The following is a 14,953-nucleotide window of genomic DNA, read 5'->3' as shown; positions in this document are numbered from 1 at the left end:
GCTTCTTTATTGAAAAAAGGTTATCATATCCTTTTGTTAAAGAAGCTGTTAAATGACAATGGAAGCTTAAAGGAGATTTTGATCTGATTGCCGACAAAAATCTGTTCTATTTTAAGTTCATGAATGATGAGGATAAACAACTAGTGATAGACCATGGTCCTTTATTTCTGGCTGGTAGAATATTTGTTGTTAGGTCGTGGTCCCCTGCTGTTGAACAATACAGGAATGGAATAAAAGTTGTTCCTATTTGGGTCAGGATCGACCTTCCAAAGCACCTGTGGACAAAGAACAAGATTGAATTTATTTCAAGTCTTATAGGAGAGAGCCTATTTGCATGGATGCTGCAACAACAAATAGAACAAGAATTGCCTATGCACGAGTATGTGTAGTGGTAGATTTTGAATTTAAATTCCCCTCCTTTCTTACAGTTGATCTTGGAGAGGAGAATATAACTGATATTAGCTTGGAGTATGAATGGATTCCTGAACAGTGTGAAACTTGTAAGATCTTTGGTCATACAAAGGATAATTGCTCGAAGAACAAGGAGAACACTAATCTGAAACAGAAAGCTACTGCTCAGCCAACTTTAGTTACCAAATCTCATAGGTTTCAAAAGCAAACTACCCAGCAAAAGAGATGGACTCCTAAGAAAAACCCTCAACAGGGTCAATCCAGTGGTGAGAGAAATGATCATGGTGTTCCTACGGGTCAACAAGATTCACCCATCATTATAGATAATGTAAACCCTTGCCCTATTGTGTTACTTGAGAAGGAAGGTCCAAGTATTCTATATTCTAAGACACAAGCTCTGGAAGTTGTAGTTACTTTTGCAAAAGCATTAGGTGGAGACTCCCTCTTAGACTCAAATCCTTTTAGAGTGCTTGCTGATGATGCGGACAGTGAAAGTTTAACTAAGTATCAGAATGCATTAGAAGAGCCTCAGACTGGTGATGATAATGGCCCTCTCAATGGTAGTCACGATGGAATAAAATCCAAAAATGACACTAAAGTTCTTCCTAGTGCTACTGGTAACAATGTTATTGTAATCCACTCAAACTCCTATGAGGTTAGATTACTCTACCTCTTATGATTTTGCCAACTAGTAGCAGCCTTCCTACACCTACAACACCAACAATCAATACTGACAATGTTGTTGAGGAGGTACAAAATGCAAATGCTGAACTAAGGGATGTCGTTTACATAACTAAGTGTGTGATTGATAATAATATACAAATTACATCAGAGGATGATCTTAATGATCCCCATCTTTTCCTCAATGCTAAAGAGGCTCATGCTAAATTTTCTGGAAGTGAATCTACAGCTAGTGAGAAGGACTATTTTTCTGATCATACTTATGAAGATAGAATAGAGAAAGCCAAAACACCAGAAGCGGAATCTTAGGTAGCTTTCAGTCCAGTATCCACAAGGAATCAAAGACAACAGAGGAACCTAGTGGAAGGTAGTGTGAATCAAACCATCCAACAGGAGGGAAGTCCTAAGCAGAGTAAGACCAGACATGAAGGGTCACGAAGAAGCAAAAACAAAAAGCACTGATAATGATAAAACCAATTGAAATATGGAATGTTCGAGGTATGAATGACTCTTTTAAAGCTAAAGAAGTAAGTAAATTAAAAACTTCTAATGATTTTTGTCTTATAAGACTTTTGGAAACCAAAGTTAGATTGGATAAGTATGATGCTATAAGAAAACTAGCTTGTCCTAGCTGGTCTTTTTGTGATAATTATAATAGTGACCCACTGGAAGGGTATGGATATACTGGGACTCAAAATTCATTAGAGTTGATAAACTTTCTGAAACCCGCCAATGTATACACACAAGGGTGGCAAGTCTTGCTAATGGTACAAAGTTCTTTCTGACCGTAGTATATGCCAGCAATGATAGAAATGAAAGAACTTCATTATGGAACTTTCTCAAGGATCAAAGTACTTGCTTTTCAGAACCATGGTGTGTTACAGGCGATTTCAATAATGTTCTTTTTTCTCATGAACGTGTGGGATGTGCTGCAGTTCACCCAAGGGAAACAAAGGGTTTTATGGATTGCTTGAGTTCCACTGGTCTTACAGATTTAAAATTCTCAAGTAGTTTTTTCACTTGGTCGAATAATGCTGATGGCAATCTCCAGAAAATGTCAAAGATTGATAGATGTCTGGTTAACTCTGCTTGGACCATCCTATTCCTATCTGAAGCTGTTTTCAATCCTCCATGTTTATATGACCACTCTTATATTTCTATTAAATGGTATAACTCAAGAAAATCTCATATGCCTTTTAGATTTTGCAATATATGGCTTATGCATCCAGGATTTCAAGAGGTTCTTCTTCAAGCTTGGTCTGTTCATTTAGTTGGCAATCCAATTTATATCCTTAATGCCAAGCTCAGAATCCTTAAGAAAGCTATAAGAGGGTGCTCTAGAGGCAAGGTTTCTAACTTTGCAGCTAGGACTCTAGCTGCAAAAGAGCATTTATACAGAGTTCAAAATCTTTTACAACTCTCCCCTACAGATGCTACTCTATCTCAGCAAGACTATCTAGCTAGAACCACTTATATTCAACTTGCAAAAATGGAACAAGCTGATCTTAGGCAAAAGGCTGATTGCGACTAGCTACAATTTAATGATAAGTGTAATGCTTATTTTTTCAATGCTATCAAGGAGAAAAGAGAAAGAAATCTCATCTGGTCAATTGAAAATGATGGTGGTAGCTTATTAAATGATCCTGATCTAGTATCTTCTGAATTTGTGAGGTTCTACCACTCTATGCTGGGTTTGGATTCTGCTCTCTCTTGTGATCCTGAATTCTTCAGCAACTTACATATCTCAGGTACTATATCCTCCTTTGATGCTGATGAACTTGAGAAAGTAGTTACCTCTAATAAGATACAAGAAACTCTTTTTAGTATGGAGGATAACAAAGCCCCAGGTTCTGATGGGTATAATGCTTTTTTCTTCAAGAAATGTTGGAATATAGTAGGTGATGACTTTGTGAATTCTGTCATGTACATGCTACAACATAATTATATTCCACAAAGCATAAATTCTACTTTCATTACATTAGTACCTAAGATTCAAAATCTCATTAAAGTGGGTGATTTTAGGCCCATTGCATGTACTAATGTTCTGTACAAGTGTGTAGCCAAGCTTCTTCTCAAAGACTACAACCTTTTATGGATAAGCTCATTGCTCCTAGCCAGTTAGCTTTCATACCAGGGAGATCCATTCAAGAGAATATTCTACTATCTCATGAACTTCGACTAAGAAGTTACACTAGGAAACATGGCTCCCCCAGATGTGCAGTCAAGGTTGACCTCCAGAAAGCATATGACACTGTCTCTTGGAGATCTATTTCTTACATGCTGGATGCTTATTGCTTTCCTCCAACGTTCAAGAGTTGGTTAACCAGTTGCTACTCAACTCCTTTCTTCTCAGTCATTGTCAATGGTGCCCTGCATGGTTATTTCCAAGGCAAGAGGGGCCTAAGACAAGGTGACCCCTTGTCTCCATATATTTTTGTGATCATTATGGAAATCTTGAATTCTCTCCTAGTGCAAAGCTTTCTTAACAAGACTATTATGGGCCACCCTAAATGTTTGAGCTAAAAGATTACTCACTTATGCTTTGCAGATGATGTTCTCTTATTCACTAAAGGGAATATGGATTCTATTATAGCCATAAAAGATTTGCTATCATTATTTACTGCAGCTACTGGGCTTCATATTAATTTTAATAAATCTTCTATGCTCATTGGAAGTATTTCTTCTGATGATGGTATAACTCTTTCCGATATACTTGGAGTTCAAGTTACTAATCCTCCTCTTAAATACTTGGGCCTTCCACTGGTTTCATCCAGGCTAAGTATCAAGGATTGTCTCCCTCTTATTGAGAAAGTCATTGGCAAAATCACAAACTGGAAATCTATTCACTTGAGCCATGCAGGAAGGCTTCAACTCATACAGTCAGTTCTCTCCTCTTTTCACTCATACTGGACTAGAACTTTCCTTCTACCAAAGAGTGTATTGCTTAAGATTTCTCAGATATGCATTAAATTTCTTTGGAGTGGTCCTCTAATGGAAAAAAAGATGCATCAGACTTGTATAGAGAATTATACTGTATAGTAAGTAAGAAGGTGGACTAGGCATAGTGGATCCAATTATTTGGAATAGAAGTGCTTTTTGTGGACTCATTTACAAGATAGCAAGAAGAGAGAATAATCTATGGAATTGTTGGATTTGGAAGGAACAAATTAAATCCAAATACTTTTGGACGATGGCAATCCCTAGAGACTGTTCTTGGTCGTGGAGGTCCATTTTAAAGAATAGGGAGCATGCTCAGAGATTCATTAGATATATCATTGCAAAAGGTTCTCAGACATTCCTATGGCATGACATATGGTGTATGGGCTCACCATTGTACTATAATATTGAAGCTAGAGTTCTTATCTCCTTACCAGAAGATGCAAAAGTTAGTGAATTTATGTAACAAGGCCAATGAAATTCTCTAGTCCTTAATCTTCCAGATGGTACACTCAAATCCAATATCTTGAGCATTGAAATCTTTCATGAGCTTCATGAGGAGCAGATAGTTTGGACTGAGTCTACAACAGATGACTTCACTGTTAAATCTGCATACCAGAGCTTAAGAAAGACTAGACAAAAAGTGAAGTGGTTTGGACTGGGCTGGGGAAAATTGGTGATTCCCAAATATTCTTTTAATGCTTGGCAACTCTTCTCGGGTAGTTTACCTACTCAAGATAGACTTATCCATAAGAAAGTCCTAAACTCCTCCTCTTGCTGCTTATGTAACAATAGTAAGGAAAATACCAATAAGCACATGTTCTTTGGTTGTCCCTATTCTAAAATAGTTTGGGCTGCAGTTAAACAGGAACTAGGAATAGGCAGTCAGGTGCATCATTCAAACAAGGAATGGTGTTATATTCTCAATCTTGTGCGAGGTAAGTCTACAACTGTAGAGCTCTATAAAGTGTTTGTCTGTGCCGTGATTGGATATATATATATGGAAGGGCGCTTAACAATGAAGGTTTGAAGGGGCTTCTATGGATGCTAGGGATGTCAGCAAGATGATAATGACTGATATGAAGTACTATTTGGAAGTAAAGGTCGATGAAATAACTGATTCTATCAAGCTTCGAGTGGTTGCAGAGAGACTTGGATTAACTTTCAAGTACAAGCAAAGGCAGATTCAACAGTGTAGATGGCTCAAACCTCCACCAGGGTATATAAAATTGAATGGAGATGGTTCCCTAAATTCTCTTGGAGCAAGCTATGGAGGTATAGCCAGAGATGAAAATGGAGAGGTGGTTTTTGCCTACTCAGGTGGTGGTTGTACCAGGTCAGTCTTATTTCAAGAGCTGAAGGCGATTGAGGTGGGATTCAGTGAGTGTGTTAGCAGGAGCTTTAGCAAAGTAATGGTGTCATCTGAATCTATGAGAGCTATTCAAATTCTGAAAAGTGTGGAGACTGCACCATGGCATTGCTTAAATATGGTTGCTGCCATCAGGAGATATTCTACAAGTCTTTCTAACATTTCCTTCACCCATGTGTACAGAGAGGTTAATAGAGCTGCTGATCATTTAGCTAAGCTCTCCCTCTTGTCTCAAGATTACATTTGTTTCATTCCTCCCCTTTGTAATGCTCTAAGTACTATTGTAGAGGAAGATGTAACTTCAACTTATTTGAGGCTTTAATATAGGTGGGAGTCTGCCCAACTCCAGCATCATTAAAAAAAAAAAAAGGAGCTGAAAATGGGGCGGAATGATCTTATCTTACCTTTTTACATCTTCACTATACAAATGATCAAATAAAGTCAGGGAAGGTGAATCAAGAGAATATGTCATTCTCAAATAAAATATTGTAGAATCTAAACTTTGATTCAAACACACAAAATTGAATAATACGCATATTAGACAAATTTGAACTTAATAAACTTTATTATATCAATTCAACCACTTATATTAAACTTCATAAACAAAAGAATTTATCACTTCATATTGACACATCTCTCTAATTATTCTCTCACTTCATCTTAAGCTAATGTCTAGACACTCACACATATATACAGCTTCTCCAATTACTAATTCTTACTAAACTACTAATTAGAAATTTCTAATACCAATCTAATAATAATCTTACTTGTATTGTCAATATCAACTTGGTTCCTAATAGCAACTCATACTTGCTAATCACACCATTTTCTAATTAATTAACCTGCAACTCTAATTTAACCATAATAGTTAGATCTAAAATTACTAATCCCAATAGATACCAAAATCACCAATATATTATCATCAAACCAGTCTCCTACTTCTTTCCCACTTATCTAGTGCTCATTGTATTGAGATTCAAAACAAATTAATAATAATAATGTATTATATGTGGGACCTACACGAAGCTATCTATTCGAACCTGAACTCAATCACGTTAGTAAAATCAACCAAATCAAAAATTCCAATTCGAAATTTAAATACTTGACCCAATCCACTCTCTACGTATAGTGTGGTCCAATTGGAAATTTATTCGTATTAGATATAAAAATAAATATGTACAATTTGCAGGGTAAATAATATTAATAATAATAATAATAATAATAATAAATTTCAAATTTTGGTTTGAAACTTTTAAAAATTCGAATTGATATGAAATAGTACATATGTTAATTGGTGGCTAATTACTTATTTGTTCTTATCTTAATTTCAATTTAATTATCATTGGTTTGACTTTGAGTGTTGTAATATAAAGAAAATAACCGGAGTATAATTGGAAAACATCTTACTATATAGAAAAATATAGGGTATGATGAATAGTGTTTTCACGTACGTCACAGGAGTAGTTTGGTAATTTCACATTCTCTTTTATTTTATTTATTTTTTATCATTTTATAGGGGCAAAATTGTAGTTTTATAGTTTTTTAAATTAATTTCTAATCATAATTTTGGAAAAGTCAAACAAATAGGGGTAAAATAGTCTTTTTCACATATGTTATAAGGGTATAATTATAATTTTCCTTTTTTTTTTAATATCTAAACTTTGCCATTTGTCTTCATTGGTGGGTCTTCTCATCACCTGAGAAAGTTAAACAACGGTTGCATAGTTGAATACGTGCGCAGTACGCAGCACGTGCCTTTTGCTAGTAATATTGAAAAAGAGAATCTTCTACCTTACTTTTCCAAACACATGGGTCACCAACATGTGTCGTTGGAAAATTTTGTTGGAATCGAATGACACATATGCCCTTATCTTATATTTAATTTACTTAAATATTGTATATTGGGTAATGTAATTAGACGTATAAGGGTCCTTGTTAGCAATTTGGAATACGACAAAAATTCGGTATGGGAATAATTCAAGAATTATTCGGCGACTCAAAAAAATGGTACGGTCAAATATTCGCAATACGAAAATTATACGGTGTTTAATTAATACGTGTTTTAAACGTTTTGTTACAAATATTCGGAAGTCAAAAATTCGTGATATTATGTTAGTAAATATTAATAATAGTTGTCATTCTTTACAACATAACAAACATATCCAAGCAATTTAGTTACGAAAACATTGAAACCAATTGAACGGTCTACATACGTACCTTCATTTATTTGTTTTTGGATTGAAATTACAGTTCAAACTTCAAAATACACACATCATGACATGACAATTTAAATATTGCCCAAAAAATATAACAACTAAAGCTTTTGGATTAATTTATCACTAAGAATGTAAGAGTGGGGCACTTAAAGTAAAAGTGAGGATATAAAATACATAAAAAATAACAAAAGCGCAACTAAATTTTCATTTTTTTATTTTTTTAGCCGAATTTTTGAAAAATTCGCCAAAAACTGAATTATTCGTTTCAAAGCAAAAAATTGCGAATTATTCCGAATCTTTGAAACATTTAAAAGTATTATACGTATTTCCCTTCAAAAATTCGATTCGCAAATAATTTGGTGAATTGCTAACAAGGATAAGGGTGTAATAGGAAAAAAAAAGTGGAGGCTTATGAATTTGTAATTAGTGGAGGGAGCATTTAAATGACGTTTTTAGCCTTCAAATGCATATTTTATTACATTGTTTTTGTTTAATAACAATCATAATAACCGAAAAGTAATAGGGGTGGAAAGTGACACTGTAGATCTATGCATTCTCTTTCGGGAGGGGTTCTAGGGACATATATTTAAAAAATAGAGATTCTAGACACTACAAGAAAAAAGGCTTTATATCACTGTTAAAAACAGTCACAAAAAGTCTTTTGTCACTGTTTTTTTTTTCCCCAAAACCGTGACGGAGTGAGAGTCATTTATTTTTTTTCCAAAACCGTCACAAATATTTGTTCTAGACTAGCCTCTCTCTACCATAAAAAACGGTAACAACTGCTCAAAAACCGTCACAACAAATCATATAATTTGTGACGGTTTTAAATAAACGGTTACGCATTTATCTTTTCTAACGGTCATAAAAAGCACAATTAGTCATGACGGTTTGAATAAAACAGTGATATGTATATATTGTTTTCTTTTATTAAAAAAAGAAAAAAAAATACGTGAATATATATAAAAACCTCCAAAATTGGGGCCCTGCAAACACTCATAAACTACATATCTGAATATAATCCATTAAATTTCAAGTAACACTCATATATATTGCTAATTTCAAACAACAAGTATATTATTCCCAAAAGGTGCCACGTTGCTTCCCCTCCAATTTCTTTTTGTGTGGAGGCTTTAATGGTAAAGCCTCATCCCGTTGTATTTGTGCAAATTCTGAACTCAAAAAGTATACATCATTATAGGAAGAAATTTATACTTCTAGAGAAACTATAACTAAATCTCATTTTCAAGGCTGCAAAAAGTAGATCAGAGGAGATGCAAGTCTTAACCATGCATGTCAACATGTTTTCTTTACAAACGTAGAAACACATGAGAAGCCAAACATGATAAAAGCTCACCAGCTCCATCAAGAAAGAGGCCAAGGGACAAGAGAAAGGTACAACCGGCCAAAGATGAGCAAATCAAAGTCTAGCCTTTTCATAAGATCCGGAGTATGGTGTTCTACAAAAACAAGAAAAGGAAAAACAGCTATGAGCAATTCTTCTATTGGATAAACAAATGTACACAAAAACAAAGTACAGTATCATGGTACTATGATGCCTAAACACAGCTTAACGCAACACTACACTTGGGTATGTCATTTAAAATTGCAAAAAGTGGGGAAAGTTGTTATCCAATTTCCTATTAAGATAATCAGGTACAACTGCGACAACATACAATACCTTCTTTAGCCTTTATAGCTTGCCCCATGGACTGAACGACATCTTGAAGCAATGGTAATCCCATGTGGTAGTTTATTGATTTCCCATAACCCTTCAATATAAATACTTCCAAGTCATCCGTCCACTCCAATAGAGAAATATGTATATTCATCGAATTCTCATCAGACAATATACTAAAAGCAAGAAAAAATATTCAAAACAATTAAACTAAGCATAAGCCCATACAAAACTAAACAAAAAAGGAGCAATAAATGAGACATGAGAAGCAAAAGAAAGAATAGTGATATTCAATAGTTGAACCAAAATGCATGAACAACAAAGCACATAAATGCTCATGTCGGGTCTTGCCTCTATCAAATGAATACTAAATAACCAGCGTTACGATGGCGACCCGGAACCCCATTCCGCGAAATCATTATTGAATGAATAAATATATTTTTGACGATATTTTGAATGAGCTTTTACTATCATGCCATTTTTATGCACAAACATTTTCATGAAAAGAAAAACAATATTAAGACAAAAAATTATTTGATAATAGAAAGAGAGGGAGGGCCTACGCATCTGCCCTTTCAAAGAGGGTGAGAGCCTCTCAACATGGCAACAAAAGGAACATAACAAAATGGTCAAAGAATCAAAGAAGAATCCACCGGAATGAAGCCTCTATTTTCAATGACACAATCTAGCACAATTGCAAAACTATAGTATATACTGAAGTAGACAACTGAAAATGTAGCGCGGGTTTATAGGTCTGATGAAATCTCGAAAACAGCCAAAAAAAATAGGACTAAGGTAATACACCAAGTTGCATGAGCTAGGTAAGTTCTAGAAAAATTGAAAAGACCACGAATTCACCATGTAGCGAACCTAGAGACTTAAAAGGGCTCGCCAAATGACGATCTCAATGCAATATTAGGTGATACGCACCAAGCTTTGAAAACAATAGACTTCGATTCAGGATGCTCATTCGAGCAAAGTGTATGACAACAAAGAAAAAGAAACATAAAGTAACAAACAAATAAACAAACAAACAAAAAAGATAAAAACAAGTGGTACACAAAATGGAAATAAATATCCTTGTCAAATCTGAGATACCTCATAAGGGGAAAAGCAGTCCACAAGCTCGATCGGTTGTGTTCAACAAAGATGCTTCTGTCAAAGGAGAAACGAAGGGTTAGTATGGCACATTACAACGAAGCCTAGAAATATGATAGTTCATTTACCTAGATTGAGAGAAGAAGAAAAATAAGACATCCGTTTTGCACAATTTTTGCTAATGAAAGTCGTAAATATCTAGACCTATATCGTATATGTTAACTCACTTGCTTGCACATTTTAAAACCACAGTGAAGAAGTCTCATGTCTTGTAATATTAAGTGGGTACCCGCCGCTAAAAGCTGAGGTAACTTCATCTAGAATAGGTTCCTTCAGTTTTTCAACCTGCTGCGGGTTCACGGTTTTTCCCTGTAATCCCGCAATTATGTGATTAGGTTAAACAAATGAATTTAGAGCCAATTTGCTTATATTAAATTAGAATGTAATCACTCTCACCAAAAAAAAGAAATTACTCTAAACTGTGTACCTTGTAGCTTGCACAAGTATCAAAAACCTAAGCAATGTATCACTTGCTCGACTCTCACTAATTACGAGGAAAAGCTCAATCTTTGACCGGTCCTAAACTTCCTTTCCCTTGAAACAGTCCCATCCCAAATGACACAAAGACTAGGCGATGCTTGTTCAGTTGAACAAAAAGGTAGTACTAACTTTTTAAAACTAACATAATACAAAGAGAAGCTACTCAAAAACAATTTATGCGTGCTTAATAGTGGGGGTCAAATAATGTGAGCACAATGAAAAGATACTCAAAAAGGCATGCAAAAGAGAAGAGACTTTACAAAGAAATAGATCAATATTTTCATTCCCAAAAGAATTGAATTTAAAATGTAAATACAGGCCCTTAATGTCTTCATAAATTAACAGTTCCTCTATTAGACTTTCTTATGAATGTAATGTGTATCAAATTATCGAAGTCCATTCAATCTGTTTGCATCCTTAACACCAATTAATCTATGCGAAGATATGAATAACAACAAATAATTAAAAGAAATAAAAATAAAATGTACACGGTAGAGGGTAAACATAACACTCGCAGTGGGTTTCGAACTACTGATTTGGCTACATTGCTACTTATATGTTGCACCCAACATAAGTCCTTGTTAATATATTTACTAAATTAGGTAAATGAAATATGAACAAATGGCGACCTAGAAAGTGAGATCAGTAATCCAAAGTCATGAGCCAATAAACGGGGAAGGAAGCCGAAACATCTCTTCTTTAAACCGACAATGGATCGAACAACAAAATATCTGAGCGGGGTAACAAATTATACATCTCGCTTATCGTGGTATGCGGATTCAAACCTCCCATCCTTTCCAAGGTTTTCCTGCTAACACTTCATTTTACTTCAACAAATTCAACTTCTTGTGTTTGTCTTAGGAACACCAATAGAGGCGAACTAGGGTGCCAAATGGCATGATCCTAAGAAAAGCCGCGATGCATGATAAAAGGTTGTGGTAGCAATTAATTAGTCATTGCACCAAACTCTCTCCATCACTTTCCTCCTTGAACTTATATGTTTTACAGAATTTTGATTGCCCAATTCGGGCACATTCATGAACCAGTCAAACTTAATTAATGGGTCACCAATGAGAGATCTCTTAAATAATCGGGAAATGAAACTTGAATCAAAGTGGTGCTTATTTCTCATTGCAACTTTAGGCATGATAAAGATATAGACGAGGGAGACAAAGGTAGCAATAATCGGGTTCATTTGGAAAAATAGTGTCAAGAATGCAAGTGCCAAAGAACATGATAAAGGCATGAAGGATATGAACAAGACAAAGAGCCCAAAAGGCTGCTCTGAAAGCTAGTTCAGATTCCCTATATCGGACCATATGCCTCAATGTAACTATTACTGATCCGATTTGTATTCTCCTTGGTAGAATTTGAATTTATTATAGTACCCTCTAATTTGGTCTCAAAAAACATAAAAACAAAGATATACACCCTTTGAACCAATAAAAGAGTTTAGCTCGATTTTGAGTAAAAAGCTAGACCCTTAGAAAGTCAGAATAAATTATAAACCATGTTGCAAGAAAATCTAACAAGCTAGTAACTTGGAATAGTGATGATAAAGACTTATTTTTCATATTTTACCTCTTTCATTTTTGTATTATTTTTGTTTCCCTATTCTCAAATGGTAGGTTAATCTATTTCAGTAATACACCCATAGCAAGTGACTAGCTAAATTGTTTCCTAATGCCTTAGTTTAATTTTACGGCAGCTTAGGATTCCGTGATTTATGGTCAGGCAAATTCAACAACCTCATAGTCGAGGTATAGTGAAATGGAAGCTCCTTCGAAGTCCTGGGTATTATTAGCTTAGGCATCATGGTGGGCCATGATCAAAAAAGGTGCCCGAAGTTTCAACTTTCTCCGCCTTCCGGGTCGATATCGTATGGGATTTGGGGAGTTTCCGATAGGGCTTCAGAGGAGGAGTATGGGAGGCAGATCATTTAGTCATCAACCACACCACAATTTGATAATCGGTCACCTTTTGTCGATAATGTGGTGCGGGTTCCATTTGGAACAATACCTAGTGAGAGTGGTGGTTTTCAGGTTAATCTTGGTCACCCTCGAGAATGGTTTCAAAGGGAATGGTAGTAGGTGTGAGCAGTGTAGGATGGCTTTGCAAAGGAATCAAACTCCAATTGATAATCTTGGTCGTTACCTCGATCCTAGATGGATGCTGTTCTAACCTCATTTGGAACCACAAAACTGTATGAACGAATTCCATCGGTTTGGTAGTCCTCCTCAGGCCGAGTGTGCAACCATAGAAGGAAGGCTTACCATTTTAATCCGAAGCAAATTTGAGTCCGGAATATACCCCAAGGAACTAAATGATCCTCGTGAACTTCTATAGTGAAGCTCATAATCACGAGTGAGGATGGATCCAAAGATCACCACTTGAACCCCAAGAATTAGTTATGGTTACATTCAATATATTTTGGGTATAGTTAAATATTTCCTTTTGTTCTAGCTTGAATCGGACAAAAAGGACTCTTAATTACTAATAGAATGAAGCAAGTACCAAGTAAATTCAAAATAAAAAATTGCACCTTTGAAGCAAGAAAATTAAAATCGAATTGGCATCAACCCTAGTTTAGCAATGGAATCCCTAGGATACGGAAAACATAATTCGAAAGTGAAAGTTGAAGATTCGAATAGGTACTTACTAAATCGGCAAATTGAGAGAGAAGATTGAACAGCGTCCAAAGAGACCATTGAGAAGGAAACCTAAGTTTAGAAGAAGAAGTGTGAGAAAGAGATCCGGTCAGAAGAAAATAATTAATAGAATTGATTTTGTGTTCTCCGAAATTTCGAAGTTGTTATGGGTTTTGGATTTGCAACCCTTTTCCACACGGTTTGGTGCAATTAGTAAGTGTTACAAATTAATTTTAGAAAATCAACCGAATTAAAGTAACACTCAACTAGCGTAGACGCTTACCAACCACAAAAAGAGTGTTACAAAACAAAAAGATGTGTGTTACAAATATCATGTTATGGTGTAGTGTCACCAAGAAGATGATGATAGTTCTTCTTTGGTTGGGGAGTAAAAAATGAGGGATCAATTAAAGATGTGATGATACTGATTTTTTTGGATTGAGAATTCGGTTTTGAGAGTGGTGAGTGAACATTTTTGAGAATGTAGATCGTGGACTAGAGAATGCTTCACTGATGGAGGGTGAGTGAAAAGAGAGTCGTGAGAGATTGAGGTTATTTTTTTTTTTTGGGTGTTCATAAGAGGCACGAAGAGTGAGTGAGAGTGAACGTGGGCGTGTTTTCGAAGTAGTTTTTTTTAATGGGCTGGAGTTGTGGGGCGGGGACCAAAAATGGATGGGGTCACATAAATAAAGGGGAATATGTAACTGTTTTTAGTAGAATGGTCACAAATATTACTCCACACATATGCCCTTACTTAGAAAAAAAAAACATTTGTGACAGTTTCTGATTCGACCGTCACCAAAAACTTTTTAAAACAGTCACAAAAACACTTTTCTGCCATTTGTGACCGTTTCGAACAGAACAGTCACAAATAACATTTTAAAACAGTCACAAAAACCCTTTTTTCTACTAGTGAGAGTACGCTGGATGCATCGGTGCGCTGGATTCTCATCTATTGATTCAAGACTTTGTGAGGTAGTACACACACACCTTTTGCTGATAGGAGGGCCCAGATTCTAGAGCACACGTACAGCCTGCACACTCTAGATTTTGCATTTAAAAAACACGTAAACAAACTCATGATTGTTAGTGCATTTCTAAATTTTAGATTTGGCTAATGTTTTGTACATATGATCTTCCAACTATTTTAAACATTGTTACAAAAAATTATTTAAATTCGAAACTTATAACCCCATCGAATGTAGTCAACAAATTAAGAATTGTAGCCCGTTTATTTTCACAATTTTCGATACTATATTTGGTAACTTTAGAAAATTTAGATTTTTTATTTGATTTTTTATAACAATGTTTAGAATAGTTAGGCCGGACTTAGGAGATCATATCTACAAAAAAATTAGTGTATCTAAAACTTACA

General features: G+C 35.3%; 1 protein-coding gene across 1 annotated transcript; it reads left to right on the top strand.

Annotated features, from left to right (window-relative positions):
• Positions 1-5,099: 5,099 nt before the first annotated feature.
• Positions 5,100-5,720, top strand: LOC147483166 (uncharacterized). Its single transcript, XM_086579503.1, has one exon. The coding sequence runs from the start codon at positions 5,100-5,102 to the stop codon at positions 5,718-5,720; it is 621 nt and encodes a 206-aa protein (XP_086435629.1).
• The last annotated feature ends 9,233 nt before the right edge of the window (positions 5,721-14,953 follow it).

Source organism: Coptis chinensis, chromosome 8 (genome assembly GCF_015680905.1).
Source record: "Coptis chinensis isolate HL-2020 chromosome 8, ASM1568090v1, whole genome shotgun sequence".
Taxonomy (NCBI): Eukaryota; Viridiplantae; Streptophyta; class Magnoliopsida; order Ranunculales; family Ranunculaceae; genus Coptis; species Coptis chinensis.
Note: the sequence above shows the minus strand (reverse complement) of the source record. Positions and strands in the feature narration are given on the sequence as shown.